This window comes from Salmo salar, chromosome 02 (assembly GCF_965601325.2).
Source record: "Salmo salar chromosome 02, fSalSal1, whole genome shotgun sequence".
NCBI classification, from domain to species: domain Eukaryota; kingdom Metazoa; phylum Chordata; class Actinopteri; order Salmoniformes; family Salmonidae; genus Salmo; species Salmo salar.
The window spans coordinates 31016961-31035886 of NC_138292.1; the positions used below are offsets into that span (position 1 = coordinate 31016961).

At 43.5% G+C, this 18926-nt stretch overlaps 1 protein-coding gene across 1 annotated transcript in view; it reads right to left on the minus strand.

Moving 5' to 3' along the window:
- LOC106579057 (zinc finger protein ZFPM2) overlaps window positions 1–18926 on the minus strand; it is a 191272-nt gene that overhangs the window by 64836 nt on the left and 107510 nt on the right. Inside the window, exon 4 of the mRNA XM_045701935.2 lies at window positions 7278–7402. Within this exon, the coding sequence (XP_045557891.2) occupies window positions 7278–7402 (125 nt within the window). The remainder of the gene's footprint in view (window positions 1–7277; window positions 7403–18926) is intronic.

The following is an 18926-nucleotide window of genomic DNA, read 5'->3' on the forward strand; positions in this document are numbered from 1 at the left end:
ACAGTAGACCTACAGAGACCCATAGTAGACCCACGGAGACCCATAGTAGACTCACAGAGACCCATAGAGACCCACAGTAGACCCATAGAGAACCACAGCAGAGACACAGTAAACCCACAGAAACCCACAGCAGACCCTCTGAGACCCATAGAGACCCACAGCAGACCCACAGTAGACCCAAAGAGCCCCACATCAGACACACAGTAGACACATAGAGACCCACAGTAGACCCATAGAGACACACAGCAGACCCATAGAGAGCCACAGTTGACCCAGAGTAGACCCATAGAGACCCACAGTAGACCTATAGAGAGCCACAGTAGACACATAGAGAGTCACAGTAGACCCATAGAGAGCCACAGTAGACCCACAGAGACCCACAGAAGACCCACAGTAGAGCCAGAGCCACAGTAGAACCATAGCAGACCCATAGTCAAAGTAGACCCACAGAGATCCATAGTAGACCCATAGAGACCCACAGTAGACCCATAGAGAGCCACAGTAGTCCCATAGTACACCCATAGAGACCCACAGCAGATGCACTGAGACCCATAGTGACCCACAGTAGACCCATAGAGAGCCACAATAGATCCATAGAGACCGACAGCAGACCCACTGAGACCCACAGTAGACCCATAGAGAGCCACAGTAGACCCACAGAAGACCTACTGAGAGCCACAGTAGTCCCATAGAGCACCACATTAGACCCATAGAGAGCCACAGCAGACCCATAGAGAGCCACAGTAGACCCATAGAAACCCACAGTAGAGACAGAGTAGACCCATAGAGAGCCACAGTATACCCATAGAGGGCCACAGTAAACCCACAGTAGACCCATAGAGACCCACAGTAGACCCATAGAGAGCCACAGTAGACCCATAGAGAACCACAGTAGACCCACAGAGAACCACAGTAGACCCGCAGTAGACCCATAATGCCACAGTAGAACCATAGCAGACCCATAGCGAGCCACAGCCGACCCAGAGTAGACCCATTGAGACCCACAGTAGACCCATAGAAAGCCACAGTAGACCCATAGAGAGCCACGGTAGACCCATAGAGAGCCACAATAGACCCATAAAGAGCCACAGTAGACCCATAGAGAGCCACAGTAGACCAATAAAGAGCCACAGTAGACCCATAGAGAGCCATAGTAGACCCACAGAGACCCATAGTAGACCCACAGAGACCCATAGTAGACCCACAGAGACCCATAGTAGACCCACAGAGACCCATAGTAGACCCACAGTAGACATATAGAGACCCACAGCAGACCCACAGAGACCCACATCAGACACACAGTAGACCTACAGAGACCCATAGTAGACCCACGGAGACCCATAGTAGACTCACAGAGACCCATAGAGACCCACAGTAGACCCATAGAGAACCACAGCAGAGACACAGTAAACCCACAGAAACCCACAGCAGACCCTCTGAGACCCATAGAGACCCACAGCAGACCCACAGTAGACCCAAAGAGCCCCACATCAGACACACAGTAGACACATAGAGACCCACAGTAGACCCATAGAGACACACAGCAGACCCATAGAGAGCCACAGTTGACCCAGAGTAGACCCATAGAGACCCACAGTAGACCTATAGAGAGCCACAGTAGACACATAGAGAGTCACAGTAGACCCATAGAGAGCCACAGTAGACCCACAGAGACCCACAGAAGACCCACAGTAGAGCCAGAGCCACAGTAGAACCATAGCAGACCCATAGTCAAAGTAGACCCACAGAGATCCATAGTAGACCCATAGAGACCCACAGTAGACCCATAGAGAGCCACAGTAGTCCCATAGTACACCCATAGAGACCCACAGCAGATGCACTGAGACCCATAGTGACCCACAGTAGACCCATAGAGAGCCACAATAGATCCATAGAGACCCACAGCAGACCCACTGAGACCCACAGTAGACCCATAGAGAGCCACAGTAGACCCACAGAAGACCTACTGAGAGCCACAGTAGTCCCATAGAGCACCACATTAGACCCATAGAGAGCCACAGCAGACCCATAGAGAGCCACAGTAGACCCATAGAAACCCACAGTAGAGACAGAGTAGACCCATAGAGAGCCACAGTATACCCATAGAGGGCCACAGTAAACCCACAGTAGACCCATAGAGACCCACAGTAAACCCATAGAGAGCCACAGTAGACCCACAGAGAACCACAGTAGACCCGCAGTAGACCCATAATGCCACAGTAGAACCATAGCAGACCCATAGCGAGCCACAGCCGACCCAGAGTAGACCCATTGAGACCCACAGTAGACCCATAGAAAGCCACAGTAGACCCATAGAGAGCCACGGTAGACCCATAGAGAGCCACAATAGACCCAGAGAGCCACAGTAAACCCACAGTAGACCAATAGAGACCCACAGTAGACCTATAGAGAGCCACAGTAGACCCATATAGACCCACAGTAGACCCATAGAGAGCCACAGTAGACCCATAGAGAACCACAGTAGACCCACAGAGACCCATATAGACCCACAGTAGACCCATAAAGCCACAGTAGAACCATAGCAGACCCATAGAGAGCCACAGCTGACCCAGAGTAGACCCATAGAGAGCCACAGTAGACCCATAGAGAGCCACAGTAGACCCATAGAGAGCCACAGTAGACCCATAGAGAGCCACAATAGACCCAGAGACCCACAGCAGAGCCACAGTAGACCCATAGAGAGCCACAATAGACCCAGAGACCCACAGCCGAGCCACAGTAGACCCATAGAGAGCCACAATAGACCCAGAGACCCACAGCAGAGCCACAGTAGACCCATAGAGAACTACATTAGACCCATAGAGAGCCACAGTAGACCCATAGAGACCAACAGCAGAGCCACAGTAGACCCATAGAGACCCACAGCAGAGCCACAGTAGACCCATAGAGACCCACAGCAGACCCATAGAAACACACAGTAGACACAGAGACCCACAGTAGACCCACTGAGAGCCACAGCAGACCCACTGAGACCCATAGAGACCCACAGTAGACCCATAGAGAGCCACAGTAGACCCATAGAGACCCACAGCAGAGCCACAGTAGACCCATAGAGCCACAGTAGACCCACTGAGAGCCACAGCAGACCCACTGAGACCCATAGAGAGCCACAGTAGACCCATAGAGAGCCACAGTAGATCCATAGAGACCCACAGCAGAGCCACAGTAGACCCATAGAGACCCACAGCAGACCCACAGTAGACCCATAGAGAGCCACAGTAGACCAATAGAGACCCACAGCAGAGCCACAGTAGGCCCATAGAGACTCACAGAAGACCCACTGAGACCCATAGAGACCCACAGCAGAGCCACAGTAGACCCACTGAGAGCCACAGTAGACCCATAGAGAACCACATTAGACCCATAGAGAGCCACAGTAGACCCATAGAGACCCACAGCAGAGCCACAGTAGACTCATAGAGACCCACAGCTGAGACACAGCAGACCCATAGAGATCCACAGTAGACCCATAGAGAGCCACAGTAGACCCATAGAGAGCCACAGTAGACCCACAGCAGAGCCACAGTAGCCCATAGAGACCCACAGCAGACTTACCTAGAGCCACAGTAGATGGGACCGCCAAGGTCCCTCTGCCTGCTGCCTCTGTCTGGGGACCAGCACTACTGACTCACCACCTCTCACCCAACTATGGAATGGATGTGGTTGGATAAGCTGACATGATGTAGTGGTAAAAAAAAGGTAGGTAGCTCTCTTTTATATCAGGGTTCAGCTAGACCTGCAAACTGTATTGTTAGGGGATCTGAAAAACCCTGAGCCAAATGGTAAATTAGGAATATATGTATAATTATTTGACTACATGTACTGTACATATGAGTGAAAATAGCTGTCGGGATGATACCAGTATCGCCATACTCTGTCTGTGTCATTGACTGTACGTTTGTTTATCCCATGTGAAACTCTGTGTTGTTTCTGTCTCACTGCTTTGCTTTATCTTGGCCAAGTCGCAGTTGTAAATGAGAACTTGTTCTCAACTGGCCTACCTGGTTAAATAAAGGTGAAATATATATTTTTTTTAATAATTAAAAAACTCGTAAGTATCGTGGTAAGAAAACAAAACAGGATAACAGCCCTAATATTAGAAACATACATCATTATGTTGTCACCCAGAGTCACATTGATTTATTGATTTATTTTCAGCTATAGCACACATTTGACAGAGCAGGGGTTTGGTCTGCTTTGTGTTCACATTTTTGCAATGGAAAAATGTAGTCCGTTAGTTTACTCCAATCAGGGGAGGGGTGGTAGTGTAACAAAAAAAAAAGGGCGATTTTAAATGATGCAAACAATTAAATAGATAGAACCCAAAATCAACCCTGAATATTAAAGCTGATCTAGCTTTGTTCAACCCCCCCAAAAGTAAACGCTGACCAACGCTGAATAAAGTAACACCAGTAACCAACACATTTTCTGGCAATAAATGGATAAACGCTCGCTCAATTAATAAAAAAAGGTGCATAAACTGTGCTTATCCTCCACTACACCACTGGTGATGAGAAACCTTGCCTGAGACCTGAAGAATCGCATTAGCTCCTCCATCTTGAATCCTAGGCTTTAGCTCAGCTAGCTAACACAGTTTGCATGCAGTTACCACTTGTCCACTCTGACTCCTGAACACTACGCTCCTCATTGGTGTAATCATCAGACTCACAACTGGCCAGCCCTGACAATCTCTGCTACTACTAGGATGGACAGCACCACAAGTGCAAGCTTTATGGAATAATCACAATGAATCTCTGCATCATGGGACTTTTTCAAGTGGTGAGACCGCATGGCTTACAGTACTAGCTAACTTTGAATGTATGCTACAATCATGGAAGACGCCTTGATCTAAATACAGAAGTCTGCGAGTGACGTGTCTGAAAGACCCTTTTCCATTCCATCGAGGGCATATCAATATCACACGAGAAGGTCACGTGTTTCCAGCTTGGATTTCAAAGTGTGAGAGAGAAAGACAGGTGACATTAATGCCTTAGAGCTGCCATTCCATTGGGTAATTCATTCACCTCTGTGGTTTCACAATCTAACACAGAGTGAAGAGATTTAATAGTCCCTACAGGTCATACTTCATGAGAATGACTGAGAGCCACTCTTGGGTGAATGAAGTAGAGACCCATGAAACAATCAGGGTTTATTTCTACCTTCAAATGCTTTATACTGCCTTCCTGACCCTGTAGAGGAACACGAGGCTGGTCTGACATGCATCAAAACTACCCAGCTTTCTCTTTTCTTTCTCCCTCACATTGCTCTTTTCTCTTAGTCCCTATTTTATTTCACCTCCTAAGGCTTTCTCTGGTTGGGTGAGACATTAGAGCTGCGTTCTGTCTTTTAATGGCAGTATTGTTAAGAAGCAGAATACAACTAAGTCCCTTTCCTCCCTCACTAGAAAACAGGAGCTAAAATACCTTTCTGGGGAAGTTGCCAATGGGGTTTTTACAGTACTACTGTATATATACCAGCAAAACTCCTTAACAACCAGGTGGTTGGTAATACAAGCCGTGCAGTGTAAGATGAGTCACTGATGGAAATAGGAGGGAATTGATTGCCAGCTTTCTTGTTTATCTATAGGTTTGGCAAATATGAAGTATGTTCGTATCACAGTAAAACAGGCAGCTCAATAAAACCAAAATACCTTACTCGAATTCAGCTAGGCTTTAATGAGGTATTGTGAGAAGCTGCTAACAGCCAGCAGCTCATTTGAGAGATGACTGAGACTAAGAGAAGAGAGAGGAGAGGAGGGCAAGCAGCGAAGCATAGCTTATGTACCCATGAGAATAGACACACACAGGAGATATCCTTAAAGGCAATATGCCAGAGAGCTCTTCATCTACCTTTAATTGAGAGAAGATGTTAAATTCTTTGTAACCCCTCCACAACCCATTACAGGTAGAAGCCTAGCACCTGGCTCAGTTAGACACATGAAGATAGGAGGATCTCAGGGAAGGATTCAGGCGAATGCAGAGGGCTGTGACTAACAACATTACAATATTGTCCAACAGCTCAGTCTCTTAGAATGTGAACAGTTTTAAAATGTATTTAGTTCAGCACGCAGCGTTACTTACTGCATCTTAACTTCATGTTTATGAAGTATACAAATGTAGGAAACCTTTAGTACAAATACTCTGATAACTGCATCTCAACTATATGAGGATGCATTTGACACTAGTTGTTCACTACGAGGGCAATAGACTGTCACATTGGCTACCCACCTTTCATGTAAATTCATGCAAAAATGGAAGAGAACTATATTTGCATGTCATGCACAGTAGTGGCTTGAGGTGTTCATCCTTAGAATCACTCTTTGCTTGAGGATAACAGGCCTGGACCCGAAAAGAGTCCATATTTCATGGTTAGATGAAATATTTAAAGCCATTGATGACTTTAGAACCGTGAGGGGAGCTTAGAAAACAGTCAGAAACAGCTCAGAGAATGATTTAATAAAGTTATAGGGTTAAAGAAATCCACAAGAACGGGCAGGGCCTCTGAGTCTAAAATCCTCGTGGACTTTTCCTTATGTTTCTTAACAGGATGAACGTGAGATTGGTTACAATTTTTAATAAGAATTTTCTTAATTAATCCAAATGCAAAATGAAATATCAAAACCCTGGAGGACTCGTCATTTCACCAGAGCACCAGGTCAACATATTTTCCAGCCGTTAAAGAGGAACTTCACTGGGACTTCTTGAGACAACCGGGGCCAGCTGATTGGTGTAAAGCTGGGGTGAGAATAGTAACATCAAATATAATGGATCGTTAGTTCATTGAATCGAGGGTCTGGACTCAACTAAAAAATTCACCAATTAAAGTGTTTAGTCGTAAAATATGCAGATTAAATGGTTGAAATGAATGCACATCAAAGCCTTTTGTGAGGGCCAATTTGATCCCTGAACAGTCAACTCTATGGGTCTGACTCTATCATGGGAATTGGTTGCCTCCTCCTTCCAGTAGAACAGGCTTTACCCCTACCCACTCACTCTCACTGTATTGTACTGGTGGAAGGAATTTGCAAGTAGCCTGGCGAGCAAGGCCTCTAGGAACGACAGATGACTAGTGAACTAAAAATACTAACTTTTTTAGGAAAGTGAAGGTTAGGTTACGGACCAAAGTCTTGGGAAAATGGGTGACAGATAATTTGATGGTATTCTCTGTTTTTTCATGTTCCCAGAGCAGCCCCAGTAACAATGTGACTCTGACAGAATAAGTGAAAGAAAGAGACAGACATTAAAAGCATGACCTACCATGCCGCTGCCATCGATGTTCATCTCGATCTTCCCGTTGAAAGGTCCCCATGTGGTTCCCACAGGGAGCTGCTGCCGGCTGTGGATACGGCGCTCTCCATCCTTGTGGAACGCATCCAGCTCTCCTAGAAAACACCAAGCATCGAAACAGTCACCATATCATAAAACACCAGGAATCTCAAAACAGTCAGCCAAATCCTCCAGTTCCCTAGAAAACACCAAGCATCGAAACAGTCACCATATCATAAAACACCAGGAATCTCAAAACAGTCAGACAAATCCTCCAGCTCTCCTAGAAAACACCAAGCATCGAAACAGTCACCATATCATAAAACACCAGGAATCTCAAAACAGTCAGCCAAATCCTCCAGCTCTCCTAGAAAACACCAAGCATCGAAACAGTCACCATATCATAAAACACCAGGAATCTCAAAACAGTCAGCCAAATCCTCCAGCTCTCCTAGAAAACACCAAGCATCGAAACAGTCACCATATCATAAAACACCAGGAATCTCAAAACAGTCAGCCAAATCCTCCAGCTCTCCTATAAAACACCAAGCATCAAAACAGTCACCATATCATAAAACACCAGGAATCTCAAAACAGTCAGCCAAATCCTCCAGCTCTCCTATAAAACACCAAGCATCGAAACAGTCACCATATCATAAAACACCAGGAATCTCAAAACAGTCAGCCAAATCCTCCAGCTCTCCTATAAAACACCAAGCATCGAAACAGTCACCATATCATAAAACACCAGGAATCTCAAAACAGTCAGCCAAATCCTCCAGCTCTCCTAGAAAACACCAAGCATCGAAACAGTCACCATATCATAAAACACCAGGAATCTCAAAACAGTCAGCCAAATCCTCCAGCTCTCCTAGAAAACACCAAGCATCGAAACAGTCACCATATCATAAAACACCAGGAATCTCAAAACAGTCAGCCAAATCCTCCAGCTCTCCTATAAAACACCAAGCATCGAAACAGTCACCATATCATAAAACACCAGGAATCTCAAAACAGTCAGCCAAATCCTCCAGCTCTCCTATAAAACACCAAGCATCGAAACAGTCACCATATCATAAAACACCAGGAATCTCAAAACAGTCAGCCAAATCCTCCAGCTCTCCTATAAAACACCAAGCATCGAAACAGTCAGCATATCATAAAACACCAGGAATCTCAAAACAGTCAGCCAAATCCTCCAGTTCCCTACAAAACACAGTCATTTGTAGAATTTGTACTTAAATAAACCTCAAAGATCATTGCAAAAGTGCTCCTCTTTCTTTTTCTGTGATAGCCATCTTGTGAAGTGTCCTGCTATTTGGTATTTTTTTCTACATACATATCATTTTTACAATGGACAAATAATCATATCCATAAAAAAATATGTTTTATTGTTACATGCCCAAGATAGGTGCAGTGAAATGTGTTGTTTTACAGGGTCAGCCAGAGTAGTACGGCACCCCCGGCACAAATGAAGGTTAAGTGCCTTGCTCAAGGGCACATTGACAGATGACTATTTCTTTCCCCCATGCATATAGATCTACAGTCCCTCATGTCCATAAAAACCTAAACAGTGCAGGTTAAGCCATCTGCTTCTAAAGCCAAAATAATGAATCCATCATCATCATCATCATCAGTTGGAGGGTTTCAAATCCAAACAAATCAAAACAGGCTGGTAACCTTGCCTGAAAGGTGTCTTCTAGAGATAATCTCTGTGAGACATCTCAGGGCCAGGCTCAGTGACTGGCAGGCAGCGAGAAAGGCAGCGGATTCATCCAGGAAGAAGCTAGGCCCCTTGTTAGTGTTGTGCACAGCTACACTTAATGAACTGTGTAACAGGATAGCACTGTTAGCGCAACTAGCTAAAACACCCCCGCTATCTTATCTCTTAGATTCAGTGTACTTTTTTGGGACAGTGATTAATCAAATAGTTATGATAATTGGGGCCGTAGCGTGGTCACCGCTGGGTTTCTGGGGGAGAGAAAAGTCATGCAGGCCTCTCAAGTGCACATTTCCCCCCTCAAGCACTATCTGCTTTATCTTCCTGTGAACGTCTACTCTCCCTCTGACTGAGCCCAAGTGTTATGATTGTCTTCAGCACTCTAACTTATCACCCTTTTATTGAGGCACATTTTCATATAATCTTCCCGCCTCTGTTACTGTAAAGTGAATGCAATATACAGTACGGCACAATCTATACAGACCCAGAAGTTATTCATGTATTTCTCATAGTTGATGCGTTCTTACTGTAGTTACCGCACATGTATGAACCATACATTTATAGTTTGCAACATTTTAACCTAGATGTACACTGATGTTGTAGCTAATCAGTATTCTGGGTATGTATTCTGGGTATGTATTCTGTGCATGTTGAGTGAAGTGAAATGATCACTGAACTTTATAATAACACTCCTGTGATATAATGACCTATTCAGACGAGGTCTATTCTGTAAATATCAGCCTTGTATCTGTGACACGCTATTGTGTCAGTCTGTTTGTATGGAAATGCTTTCATCTAATGTGCTCCTTCTCATGCGTAAACAACATTGGGTGACGGGTGGCTACGCTAACAATAGGCTACGTTGTTGTTGTTTCCTAAAGATCACACACACCTGGGTCACATCACACCCTGGAGTCAGGAAGAGTTCTCTTTAGGAATAATTCATTCTCTTTTGATGCCATCAGTTACACACTCAGCTATAAAATACACCTACATTTCAAGAACATTACAGCCCAACAATTACTTGATGTTGGATAAATGTACAAATATATGCCAAAACTAGAGTAATATTCTCATCTCAATACTCTAAACGTTCATTTCTGTATGATACCAATGACACCACTGCCTACTGTATGTCCAGACAGGCTACTAAACTTTATTTTGTGGAAGAATTAACTGGGATGATTATCTCTGTCCTCCTCCTCCGCTCTGTCTGTTGCCCACTGCGTTACTGACGGTGTGGTGGAAAGTGGCTAAGCTCATTAAGAGGGAAATGATTAAACATTGGAGCACAGCTGGCCACCATCAGAGGCAGCAGGCTCCCTCAGTGCGATGCAAGGGAGAAGGAGCGCATGCAGCCACCGCTTGATGCATTCTGTCTGTCCTCTGATAAGAGCGAGGCCCTTAACCACTTGGATGCTAGTTCCTGTTTAGCAGTGTTGACACACCGACCGCTAGCTACGGCCATCCCCAGCGGGCGGGTAGTCTCTCAATTCAATTCAATTCAATTCAAGGGGCTTTATTGGCATGGGAATAGATAGAGAATATAAAAAAGTGAAATAAACAATAAAAATGAACAGTAAACATTACACTCAGAGAAGTTCAAAAAAAATAAAGACATTACAAATGTCATATTAAGTATATATATACACAGTGTTGTAACGATGTACATGTGGTTAAAGTACTCTCTCTCTCTGTCTCTCTTCCCCCCCTCTCTCTGGTTGATATGAGATGGGGGGATGGTAGTAGGTGTGTGAGAGAGAAGGGAGAGGGGGGTACAATTCAATTGGAGGTTTGAGGTCCTCACACAGTGTCTGTGTGCCAGTTGTTTGTGTCCCGTACCAAATGTTGCCTGAGGACCTTGGCTTCCAGCTGGTGTGTCACATCTGTTGCAGATACAATCCTCCGACCTCAACAAAAACACCAGCTGAAAAATAATAAGCCTTCATACTTTATCTCTCCATTTGCCACCAGCATTTAGGAGTCCACTATCTATAGAAAACAAATATATAGACATGCATTATGATAATAGACAACTGGTTTTATCTAAATGGGGTCTGTGGACAATCTATACTCCCTGATATCTATGTTATTTTGGATGGTCAAAGCGAAGAAGCCTCCTTTGGGAAATCTTTAGCTCAGCCAAAATGACTACTGTTTATCAAACTTTTCCTCTGAGGTACTGAGACTATTTTAAAAGACTACAACTCAAGTGTCAACACTCTCATCTTCTCACTCTGCTCATTTCCTTAATAAATCTTAAAGACAAAGTAAAAAATAAACACTCACTGTATTGAACCCTTTCTCACAAATCAAAGACAAGGCCTGAAGAAAGATTGGCCTTCAGTGAGCTCCAGTACAGGGGGCTCTGACAAACCCTACCCCGCTCTGTCCCCCTCAACGTCGCTCAACACCCAATAGTGAAATGCCACAGTTCTTGGCAAGAGGCAACTGATGATGTGACTAAAGAGTCACCCCACCCCCTCCCCCTTCGATAAGATCATCATCTGTCGCTAGACTCTGGGGTCTGTTCCTGCTCTCTCTGGTCTCCACTGATACTTGGCAGCCCAATGAATGTCCCTTTGTGTGTGGAGAGATCCTCCTCAGATAGCACCCAAGATGCTCCACGCTGGCATCTGTTTGTTTTGCTGTTATGCGGACAGAGGGACAGAGAGAGAGGAATAGGGAACCTCATCGTCTGTCACTGCGTCTCTCTTCACTGGCATAGCTCGGAATGCTAATGAGCAGTGTCTCAGTGGCAGGGTGCCATCTTGGTGTGATTTAAAGAATAGATGGTGGAGGGATGGGAGAGAGGGAGAGTGAGAGACAGACACCCCAAAGCTGAACCCATCACCTCTTTTATAAATCCACTATTAGATCTCTAACAACATGACCTGTTTTTAAAATGAAGAACATTTGCCCTCACCTCCATTCAAGAGGTATCTATATAGGTACAGTCCACATACAGTAACACCGTAGTTCAGTCCATGTGAGCCAGTGAAGTATGTTCTGAATGGTGGGTGCAGTAGGTTCAGTAGTAAACAATCACTCAACCATAGAATCCTTTTCTATGTGGCAATATGGCATTCAAGGGACTCAGAATGTTACCACAGAAATGTTACCACAGAAATGTTACCACAAAATCTCAATGTATAAAATGTTTGAAAACTATGGTGGATTCCTAATGGATGATGGACTTTGTATTCAAATATTCTTCCATATAATAATGTACTCCACATCTCCTGGTATGGAACTTCATCTAATTTGGATTTAACTTAATATCATTTCTCTACAGTGAGGGTCATAAATGACAAATGACAGTGTTAGGTGGCTGCAGATTAACAGTGGTTTGACTGTATCCATTTAAAACAGGAATATTAGTTCAGTGACCAACTGAAAACTAAGACTTACCTTGGTCGCCTATACATATTCTAGTTATATGTATATATACATAAATCATATTTCCATGGTTAAATATTTTTTCAACTAATAAAACCACTTTCCTATTATCCCTTGAATGTAACAATTGGAAACAAAATACAATCCAATGTAATATTTTTCGCTTAAAAACAACAATTCGCTTGATATCATAAAATGGTAACAATTGAAACCATGTCAATCTACGTAGAGAGGTGTACAGTAGAGTAAGAGACTGCTGTGACAACGTTCAATACTAACCCCATGTCTATCAGTTCACAGACGCAGCTATCACAACCATCGCTATTGACGGAACAGGTTATAGAAGTGCCAAATGGGATACAAATGAATATAGCACAGAGCATATAGAGGGTGAAATGGAATGTACAGTATCTCTCCACAAAAGGTGCTCCATCTCTAAAGGAGCCGAGATGTGATATGAAATGTTACAGCTGAAGGAGAAATGCCAGTGCGCCGTGATAAGAGAGCGATGAACTTTCCTCCCCTTCCCCTAAACCTCCATTATCAGGTCCAAGAGAACAAAATGCATCATTTATAACCCAGAGCAGCACTATTATCTCTGGGCAAGACACTTGTTTTAAAACACAGATGGACCTTTTCCCTCCTCCTCCTCCTCCTCCTCCTCCTCCTCTCTCCCAGACGAGAACCTCCTGCTTGTCTGGCTCACAGCCTCCTTTTGAGCAGCGTGAGGGAGGAGAAACTTGACCATTTTGGGAGAGCAAGTTTCCTAGACAACCGCATGTGCTAGGCTAAGAGGAAGGGGTGTAGGGAAAGGGTTGGCCCCTACAGGTCAGCCTTGTTGTGAGGACACTCCTACAGGTCAGCCTTGTTGTGAGGACACTCCTATAGGTCAGCCTTGTTGTGAGGACACTCCTATAGGTCAGCCTTGTTGTGAGGACACTCCTATAGGTCAGCCTTGTTGTGAGGACACTCCTACAGGTCAGCCTTGTTGTGAGGACACTCCTATAGGTCAGCCTTGTTGTGAGGACACTCCTATAGGTTAGCCTTGTTGTGAGGACACTCCTATAGGTCAGTCTTATACACCATGTTACTGTCCTGCTAATGTTCCTGGACCTTGTAGGCTAAACTGCTGAGAAAAAACTTAACTGTTCCAAATGGTTGTCCAATCAGTCAGGTGATTTTTATACTTTTTTAAAAACCCTTATTTAACTAGGCAAGTCAGTTAAGAATACATTCTTATTTACAATGACGGCCTGCCAAAAGGAAAAAGGCCTCCTACTGGACGTGGGCTGGGATAAAAAAATAAATAATAATATAGGACAAAACACATATCACGACAAGAGAGACACCACAGCACTACATAAAGAGAGACCTAAGACAACAACATAGCATGGAAGCAACACATGACAACACAGCATGGTAGAAACACAACATGACAACACAGCATGGTAGCAACACAACATGACAACAACATGGTAGCAACACAACATGACAACAACATGGTAGCAACACAACATGACAACAACATGGTAGGCTAGATGCAGTTATTTCAAAATCAATATGAATTCAAAACGCCAGGCTTTTGAGAAGTTATTCAAATGACATAGGATATTCACTGCAGTTTACAGCCTAGACTAGAGTTTTGCACTCACTTGAAAGCAATCACAACATTCTTCATAAGCTTCTAACTTAGGCTACATCTCAAGCCTGTCTGTCTTCAGTGTTCTGTTGCGCAAGTACACACCTTGCCTCTCCGCTGTCACGGCTACTCCTTTTAAATCTTGTGGAGTCCCAGGAAAAGCCAGACTACAAAAGCTTGTTGGACACATATTAACACTTATTTTCTTTAACGGCGGGAGTTGGAAAGGATAAACCTATATTTTCCTATAGTATGCCTATCTTAACTCCGGGCTATATCCTGACAAAATAGGCCTACACCATATGGGTGGCCTGCTAATGTATATTTCTGGGCCTTCTAAACTGTAGGGAATAGACCCAAACTGATCAACATGGATGCATAGTCAGGCCTAGCCTGTAGGCCTATGCCGTTATTTATGCATGAAACAAAACAGGAGGTGTGAGGTTATTATCATTAGGCTACATCACAGTTTACACCCTCTGGACAATACTTGTGTATTCACTTGATAACAATAATACTTTCCTCATTGCATTATGTTGTTGTAGCCCAGGTATAATCATTTTCTTGTCTATAAACGTAGGCCTTGGCCTAATCAATAGTGGAGCTTTGCGTGCCCTGTGACCACAGAGCGCAGCCTGGAGGAACGCACTACAGATCTGCCATTTCTTCACTTCTTTTTCTTGCACTTTGACAAGTAAATATTTAGCCTATAGCCCTAATATTTAGCTAATGAATGGCCTAATATCTAGCTAATATTTAGCCTCTTACTTCAGCTACACATACACAATAGGCTATACGCCTCGGACGCAACTCTCCTCTTTTCGTGAAATCCCAGGAAAAGCTATAGGCTACAAAATCTATAGGACATTTATTTGAATCATGTTTTATACTAGGCCTTATAGCCCATTCATGGAAAGAAGCAGGCTTGCCCTTGCTAATTGCTGAATGTAAAACAGGCCTACAGCTTAGAAAATGCATGTCGGGAAAGTTGAGGAACGAATATGCATTGGTGTGATCACTTTTGGCCGGTTATGATAACATTGTTGCACTGATGCATTGCAAATAGATGCACAGGACATACAGAGATGAGCACAGTGAACAAGAAGACCCAAACGAATTGACAACTATTAGAAACATTTAAATCACTTACAAACCACTTGAGGAACGAGGCAATGACATGCTGTAAAAGATGTGCAGGGTAAACAGCGTTTGTTGTTGAATTGGTACATTTAGAACATGTGTTACTATATTATTTTTCATTAGGCTTACGTGTACATTGAAGTATTACTTGCAGTTGTGTCTATGAAAATGAACACACCCTGAAAGCACTGAATGGTCAAAACCAGTATCTCTGCGTTAGAGACCTCCTGAATGGTCTTGGGTTACCACCTTATTAATAGTCCGCATGCAGTAGAATGTGTTGATCAGATGATTGACAGGTGTAGGACTGTAGAACGATAAACTATAAACTTTCCTCTAGTGTGGATGCTCACCAACGTTTTCTAGTTATGTAGCCGATAGTATATTATTATAGTTACAGTTATAGTTATTGGATTGGTGGCCTTAACTCTGCCACAACACAACTAACATTATTCTCACAACAAAACTATCCTACTAGTAGGTCTAGCTAACGTTAGCGAACTTGAATTAAATAAATATAAAATTACACATACACTTATTTACTTGACTTTTATACTCTATAAATGAACTTTTTCAAATAATTTACTCTGGCAAGTTTGCCACTGACGCACTGCAGTAGGGAAATAAAGCGGAAGTCGAATCCATCACTTCCGTTGTTTGGCTGTGCCCATAGAAACGTTCGAAAATGAGGTGGATCGATTAGCCTTCTTTTGAGGACACTCCTATAAGTCAGATTTGTTTTGAGGCCCACAAGACAGGCAAGGGTTTGTTGGGGGAATAGTTAAACAGGCCATAGAGATTAGGGCATTTTAACCATAGATATAGATACTGCCTGTGATTTTAGCCCTGACACAAAGCAGAGGACCGGGGTATAACATTTTCTATTGATTCTGGCAGGTTGAGACTATAATATATTGTTGCTGTTTAGATCCCATTCAATCACAAGAGGGAAATCAGAGAACTGTAATATGAACAGGAAATACATCTACCATCTACTGTGAACTTGTCTCCGATGTATATAATTGACGAAAATCACTGAGGCGGTATGCTATCATTGAACAATAGGAATATGCCAGTTGTCAAGTGCTCAGTTTGATCAAAAGCCTAGTGAAGTTAGCAGTAAGCATAAAGACAACAATCTCCAAGACATCCATCTTATACAAGTGCCACACTGTCTATTGATAGCTGGTAAAACAAGACAGAAAAACTTAAAAGGATGAAAGTATCCTCACACAGATATCTCAAACAACATCTAGAGGACGACACATTATTTGTTGTTCATTTGATTGTTTTACATGTTGAGAAGCATCAGAAGGATATCGCTCCTATTTTGCCTGTCAGGTGGAGTGAATAATTGTTTCTATTCGATTCTATATGTTTATAAGTAAAGCATTCACATACCTCTATGACAGTTTGGATGCCTGCTAAAACACAAAAGTTTTACAGAATTTTATGAACAAAACTAGTGAAGATTAGAACACTTGCTTTCATTAAAAAACAAACAATATTTATATAAAATCAGTTCTAAGAGGGGAAAATACAGTGAGGGAAAAAAGTATTTGATCCCCTGCTGATTTTGCACGTTTGCCCACTGACAAAGAAATAATCAGTCTATAATTTTAATGGTAGGTTTATTTGAACAGTGAGAGACAGAATAACAACAAAAAAATCCAGAAAAACGAATGTAAAAAATTTTATAAAATGATTTGCATTTTAATGAGGGAAATAAGTATTTGACCCCTCTGCAAAACATGACTTAGTACTTGGTGGCAAAACCCTTGTTGGCAATCACAGAGGTCAGACGTTTCTTGTAGTTGGCCACCAGGTTTGCACACATCTCAGGAGGGATTTCGTCTTCTCCAAGTCATTAAGGTTTCGAGGCTGACGTTTGGCAACTCGAACCTTCAGCTCACTCCACAGATTTTCTATGGGATTAAGGTCTGGAGACTGGCTAGGCCACTCCAGGACCTTAATGTGCTTCTTCTTGAGCCACTCCCTTGCTTGGCCGTGTGTTTTGGGTCATTGTCAAGCTGGAATACCCATCCACGACCCATTTTCAATGCCCAAGATTTGACGATACATGGCCCCGTCCATCGTCCCTTTGATGCGGTGAAGTTGTCCTGTCCCCTTAGCAGAAAAACACCCCCAAAGCATAATGTTTCCACCTCCATGTTTGACGGTGGGGATGGTGTTCCTGGGGTCATAGGCAGCATTCCTCCTCCTCCAAACACGGCAAGTTGAGTTGATGCCAAAGAGCTCCATTTTGGTCTCATCTGACCACAACACTTTCACCCAGTTGTCCTCTGAATCATTCAGATGTTCACTGGCAAACTTCAGACGGGCATGTATATGTGCTTTCTTGAGCAGGGGACCTTGCGGGCACTGCAGGATTTCAGTCCTTCACGGCGTAGTGTGTTACCAATTGTTTTCTTGGTGACTATGGTCCCAGCTGCCTAGAGATCATTGACAAGATCCTCCCGTGTCGTTCTGGGCTGATTCCTCACCGTTCTCATGATCATTGCAACTCAACGAGGTGAGATCTTGCATGGAGCCCCAGGCCGAGGGAGATTGACAGTTCTTTTGTGTTTCTTCCATTTGCGAATAATCGCACCAACTGTTGTCACCTTCTCACCAAGCTGCTTGGCGATGGTCTTGTAGCCCATTCCAGCCTTGTGTAGGTCTACAATCTTGTCCCTGACATCCTTGGAGAGCTCTTTGGTCTTGGCCATGGTGGAGAGTTTGGAATCTGATTGATTGATTGCTTCTGTAGACAGGTGTCTTTTATATAGGTAACAAGCTGAGATTAGAGCACTCCCTTTAAGAGTGTGCTCCTAATCTCAGCTCGTTACCTGTATAAAAGACACCTGGGAGCTAGAAATCTTTCTGATTGAGAGGGGGTCAAATACTTATTTCACTCATTAAAATGCAAATCAATTTGTAACATTTTTGACGTGTTTTTCTGGATTTTTTTGTTGTTATTCTGTCTCTCACTGTTCAAATAAACCTACCATTAAAATTATAGACTGATCATTTCTTTGTCAGTGGGCAAACATACAAAATCAGCAGGGGATCAAATACTTTTTTCCCTCACTGTACATTTATGAAAACAAATCAAGCAAACAAGGCTATAGTAGCAAACATATTTACAGTAGTAACTGTTACCTATGGGATTGAATTTAACACTTCAGTTACAGACTGGAGTATTTCAAAGAGCTCCTGAAACCTCTTCCCCAAGTCAATTACCAGATTTCAAACTTTCCGTAAACAGGAATTCTGTTTTTCCTGGGTGACCTAGTTGTCTTTTGTGAGTAGGTTTTAGCCGGAGCAGTTTGACAGTCAACAGATAAGATGGATTAAGCTTTTTTTTCATCCAGTTTTGATGTGAACAGCGTAAAAGCGGGTTAAATCATCCAGTTTCAGGAGTATTTTTAAATGCCTGGAGATAGTGTGATAAAGAGGATAAACCTAAGACTTGGGCTGGGAAGGTCAAGGTGGCGGTTTTAGAGAGCAACTACCCGCTGATGAGGCCAGCTCCCTGTCTCTCTCAGAGCAGACTGGGTATAGCAGCCAAGCCCACCTCTCATCACCGCCAGAACAGATACATGTGACGAGTGAAACAAAATCCACCAAGCCCAGTACGGGCGGCATCAAAGAGCCATGCACCTACTGTCTGTCGGGGGGGGGGGGGGGGGTGTGTGTGTGTGTGTGTGTGTGTGTGTGTGTGTGTTTTCAGGGGAAATGG